Source organism: Poecilia formosa, unplaced genomic scaffold, assembly GCF_000485575.1.
Source record: "Poecilia formosa unplaced genomic scaffold, Poecilia_formosa-5.1.2 Scaffold340, whole genome shotgun sequence".
NCBI lineage: Eukaryota > Metazoa > Chordata > Actinopteri > Cyprinodontiformes > Poeciliidae > Poecilia > Poecilia formosa.
Genome location: NW_006800279.1, coordinates 15389 through 21104, shown reverse-complemented (window position 1 = coordinate 21104; position 5716 = coordinate 15389). Strand labels below are relative to the sequence as shown.

At 37.0% G+C, this 5716-nt stretch overlaps 1 protein-coding gene across 1 annotated transcript in view; it reads left to right on the top strand.

The window, feature by feature from the left end:
* LOC103153129 (shootin-1) overlaps positions 1-5716 on the top strand; it is a gene marked incomplete at its 3' end in the record, with an annotated part of 19871 nt that continues 14155 nt past the window's right edge. Inside the window, exons 1-2 of the mRNA XM_007573940.1 lie at positions 1-99; positions 1805-1865. Of these exons, the coding sequence (XP_007574002.1) occupies positions 1-99; positions 1805-1865 (160 nt within the window). The remainder of the gene's footprint in view (positions 100-1804; positions 1866-5716) is intronic.

Below are 5716 nucleotides of genomic sequence, written 5' to 3'. Positions count from 1 at the left end.
ATGGCTTACTGGCATCCTTTACTTCCCACAGAGCTGCGTGAAGATGAGGCCCAGCAGAACGAGGAGGAGGAGAAGGAGGAGGAGACTGCAGATAGAACCGTAAGTGTTCAGATATTGACAGTTTGGTATGTGGTTCTTCTAATAATGGCAAGTAACTTGCTTCACAGTAGTGGTTCACCAATTGCAGTTTTCTGGCCGATCACCGATTTCCGATCTATTAAAAATCCTGACTGCCGATTAAGATTTTGGCCGATACTGATTTCTTTTGACTAAAATGTTGCTAAATGTAGCAAGAAAGTTGATGAGTCACCAACAGTGAGATAGTGTTGTTAACTGCAAACATATAGACCTGATCTGGTGAGCAGGTCTGCTAGTCAAACCTCTTTCACAGCAGAGCAGAAGAAAACAGTTGAGTTAAACACCTTTGCAAAGGTAAAGGTATTTAACTCACCTTTACCTTTGCAAAGGTGTTTAACTCATCTTAAAATCGATGGTTAAGATCGGCTTCACGTGTAAAAATCGGCTGATCACCAATTTCCCAAATTTAGGGAAATCGGCACCGATAAATCGGTGCATCCCAACTTTGCAGTGAACAATTAAACCTGTAACAAAGCTATAGTAAAAATCAGAACATTTCTGTTCAGAAGTTTAATGCATAAAAATGAATCTGTAATATTTTTGATACTTGCAAAAAACAACCCTAGTTTGTCTTTTTTTTTTTTTTAGCTAAAAGCTTTATTAAAATAGACTAAAGTAATGTTAATGAAGCCGTTCTAAAAACTATTTAGCATTAGACCTACTAAGTGCATTGCACCTATTGACTGAGAGGCAGTGAAAACAGGAAGTAATGTTCCTATAAAAATATAATTTGGTACAGACAAGCAATTATTTGGTACAAAATTTACTTTGTAATGATCTACGGTCATGGTGAGGGCTCCTTCAATAGTATCCAATGTTTGTGTGGGGATCAAATACATATTTAACACTGAAATGCAAATAAGCACTTACCTTTTTATCTAGGGTTATTTCTTAGATGATTGTTTCTCAGTTTGAAAACAGTTATTTATAATTATTTATTACAAATTGTTAAATTGTTTAAAGCTACACTCACACAAAAATGCCCTTATGAAGTGCCATGCTGTTAAACTAATTAAACATTACGGTTGAGCAAGGAGAAAATTGAGCATTAGTGCCAATGATGTGGTTTATATTATAACTACTGTTATAATATAAAACACATTTTGTCTTAACAAAATTTTGAAATGATTGAAATCGAAACACAAGTGTAAAAACTTTGCACATCACTAATTCCATGAAATATTGTTTGTAAAAACCAAGCAAAAATAGAAAGCTTAGCTGAAATAAACCTTTTTTAAGGTCTTGTGATAAAACATATGCACGTATTTACAGACCTAAAATGTGTGTACAGTACATGTTTGCAGGAGATTTTCATTTCAGCCAACAAGATCACTATGATAACTCATACAGAGGAAACCGACACAATTAGCTTGTTTGTCTTTTATTATGATCTGCAGATCATTTGAACTTAACATTTTGTCCATAACACACAATGTTATTTCTTTTTTTCCAGTCAGTGTGATTTAGATTGTACAGTTTCACATTAAATCATTTCTTGAGAGGCTTTAAAAAATTATTTTGGAAAAATAGCAGTAAAAACACTCCTCTTAGTTTACTGTAAAGAATTTTTTTCCTGAGTATTATTATTGTCTTACTTATAAATTATCAACTGATTTGAAATTAACGTCATTTTTGAAACGTGCTTTGTCTCTTTTTCTTCTGAAAGTGGCAAAAGCTGGAGAGGGAGAGAAACGATGCTGTGGAGAAACTCACTGAGTTCCAGATGGGTGAGTCTTCTCTCCCAGGATCAATAGAGGTCTTGGATAATCAATGCGTCATATCTTAGGTTCTTTTGATATTTCCCAGTTTAGATAGCTTACATTTTGGGGTTGACATAATTCATTTTGAGGGATTTACAAATTGTAATCAGAAGTAGACGGAACTAAAAAGTAGTGCAATTTAAATTTTGGGGAAAAAAAATAAAAAATAAATTAGAAATCTTTGCAGTGTCAAAGTGATGTTCTGTGATATATGCAGTGCAAAACATCTTATTGGTATTTTTTAGCATATTGTTTTTGACCTGAGCACTGGAAGACTTATGCTGAAAAGAGTTTATTTTTTAATTTGCATAATCTCATTCCTCATCTTCTGTCTTTTAACAAATAAATTGCCTTTTTAAACTCCTAAGCAGTTGCCAGAATGTCTAATATTGTGCAGGCAATGCAGTTGCAATAACAATTCACATGCATTAATGGCTATGAAGAGAAACATCCAACAGGTGTTATAGTGGTCTCTACAGAACATCTCATGCAGACGTTTCAATATGCACATGAGTATTGACACAACTTTTTCTGTTTCATATTTTGTTTTATAGTTTAACAAAATAGATTATTTTTGTTCCATATTAATAATTAAAATCTTGAATTTTATTCAGTGGATATTGATGTTATCAAACCAAAACTTTTACCTCTCACCATGAAACACAAGCTTTCCATAACTCATAGCACAAAATATTATTGTTATCGATTTACCACAGATGCTGCGAGTATATACACTTTTTTCACATTGCCTGTCCATTGAGAACACAAAGTCATGTTTTTCTTGTGGAGGCTCCACTTTACCCTTTTTAATGTATCGACTTTTAAACTGTACCAGGTGACACAAAGCAGATGTTGCTTAGTATTTAAACTTGATTTGTTGCAGCAATTCAACTTTGCCTTTTGGAAACCATAGTCTAGCCCCTGCAGGAAATCTCGAACAAAAGGAACCATTTTGTTAATTTTGAACACATTCTATTCTTTGCAACTTAGCAAAGAATCAGTTTCGTTCCGCCCTAAAGGAAAACAAAATATGTTGTTGTTTATTTTCCCCAGAAGGACATTCATCAAATGTAGCTCTCTCAAGACACGTCTGATTTCACTCAAACTTTAATAAAAGACCTAAATGCCTATAAATAGGTGTGTGTTTCTAGGCCTTCTAGCTGAACCCTGTGTGTTCATTTTGTCTGGGTACGGTCACTTGAACGTCCCTAAACATCTTATTTGTTTAAACCTTACAGCTATCTTAAGATTGCAAGTAAACATCAAAAAAGATTCAGAGAATGCTTGAGATAAAAACGTTGTGTTGAGATGAGACCAAGATAAAACTCACTGGCGTCAACGAGACTTGCTCTGTTTGAACAAAGAGGGAAGGATTTTGTACGGCCGGAAGAAAAACAGACTGGAGGTGGAAGCTTAATGCTGTCAGAGTGTCCGTATACCGAAGATACAAGACAACCTCACTGCATGAAAGGGCAGTGGGCAGGGCCACGCGCCGCAGTGTACTGCAAAGTTGGATGTGAACAATGAAGATGGGTCCTAAGTGTGCCTTCCAGCATGGTGTTTACCCAAACATGTCACCATGGAAACAAAAGAGTGGCCAAGGAAGAAATACAGCCTACCTAGATTCCGGTCCTCCACCTCACAGAAACACCAGAGGAGGGAACCGAAGCTGACTGTTCCCAAGCAGCAGCTAAGAAAACGAAGGTATTTAGAGAGTTTCTCTTAAGAGGAGAGAGCCAGGTATTTACTTCACTCACCAATATGCAAATAAACACTTACCTTTTATCCAGCGATATTTCTTAGGTCGATATTCCGTTTCTTGATGTTGAAATATCAACGCAAAGATAGTTACTTATTCAAATTGGCGTAATGTTTAAAGCTGTGCTCGCACAAGAATGCCTATAGAGAGTCCCCCTGCCATTAAACTAATTAAACACTACGGTCGAGCAAGGAAGAAATTAAGCATTAGTGCCACTGATGTGGGCAATTCCTTTGCCATGGTGACACCTAATTAAGAAATTGATGAACACAACTAGTGCAGGGTGATATCTACGTTACGGCGGCGCTGTCCACACCAGTCCGCACAAAAGCACTTAGCATCCAGTTTTGCTCAACCTTTTCAGCTGTCCTGTCTGTCTGTTTCAACAACACAGTGGCCAGACCGAGCCACCGATGAAAATACACTTACGACTGAATGATATGTTAATTATAATTACTGGTAGCCATGGTAAATAAACAGTACTTTAAGCGTTGCAAGTGCATGAGCGCAAGTCTACAGGGGGGCTCTGACACCTCCGAATTGGAAGTCTTAATTGTAAGTTTGGCTTCCCCATCATCATCATCATCACTCCATCTTTTTTCTCTGCCCTATTTTTTTTGTGCTTGTCTTTTTTTTTTCTTTTTAAATTTTGCTCTCAAGAAAGACAGTGATTACCCCCCGTGCCAACGCGCTGCATAATGGTATCAGCGCCGCCAACAGAGCAGTGAATTAAATTGTATCTGCAGCCTCTGTAAAGCCTTGATGAGCAGGGCAGATGCCTTTGTGGTGTTATCATTATAACACAATGGTCATGTTGTCATCAACCTTGCCATCTCCGGTTGAAAAGGCATGATTGTGTGTTGCAGGCTTTTTCCTCCTGTCCTTCTACCACCCCCTCTCCCCAATCCCCCCGCCAGCCCCGCTGCCCCACCCCAGCCGATTCGTTGTGAATAGGAGCAATTTTCTAAGAGCTATGAAATCACGTAATAGGCCCTAATATGCAGCTGCTTGGCACAGTGAGGCAGCCACTATTAATGTGTAAGTCAAACACAATATGTGTTTGGGCTGGAGAATCATTGAACACACAGGCACATGCCAGATTTATTCAAATGAAAATCCACACAACTGTCAGCGTCACAAAGGCAAACTATTTGCTCCATCTTTTGACATGTGGGGCCCTGTTTCAAATTCTGCCTTCACAAAAGTGGTCACAGCAAAGCATTCAGCCTGTAAGGGGAATCGGCTTGGAAAATTAAACGGCGGGGGCAAAACATTTGAAGTGTGTATGCGAAGCTTTGGAAACAAATTCATGTTGATAGCAGAGATCACACCAGCGCTGCTACCTCTGTAGGAAAAAAATGAAAAAAATAACCCACTTCTTGCTGTTCAAATACATTTCAGTTTTCAACTGTTTATAACAAATTTACCGCCAAGTAATTTGTAACGTCTTTTAACATGTGCAAAGTATTCCTAATACCGGTTTGAAAAATAAAAATATACCCAAATGTCTGCATTTGGTCATAAGTTAGAAAAATATGATATTGTATAATGATAAAATAGACCTAAGTTATAGGTAGTATTAGCAGATAATGTTAATAACGTTAACTTAATATATTTAGCCCTATGTTTTGTTATATAGGTTGTATCTTTATAGGGTTGATCGTTGCAACTCACTTCACTGATTTGATAGAGAATTTTACTACCTATTGATTAAGCAGCATTTTAGAACAATTGGGACCCATAATCAGATGATCAGTAACAATGAAAAGGGAAATGTCTAAACTGTAATGAATTTGCTTAAAGGCTTTGAAAATTTTATGATTTGTCTCGACAAAGGAATTTGACGGCTTCTCTAATTTAAAAAATTATTCAAAATGCTGCCAGATTTTTGACCGAAGAGGAACAATGGCAGCACAAAGACGATGGAGATCAGTTAGGTCAACTAAAACGGTGGGATTTTTCAAATACCTGGTTTTCATTCTGGTCCAGGCAGTTTTGCATCAACTGGTCTTTCACATCGACCAATTTCAAAGAGAAATTAATTTAAAATATGTAAAAA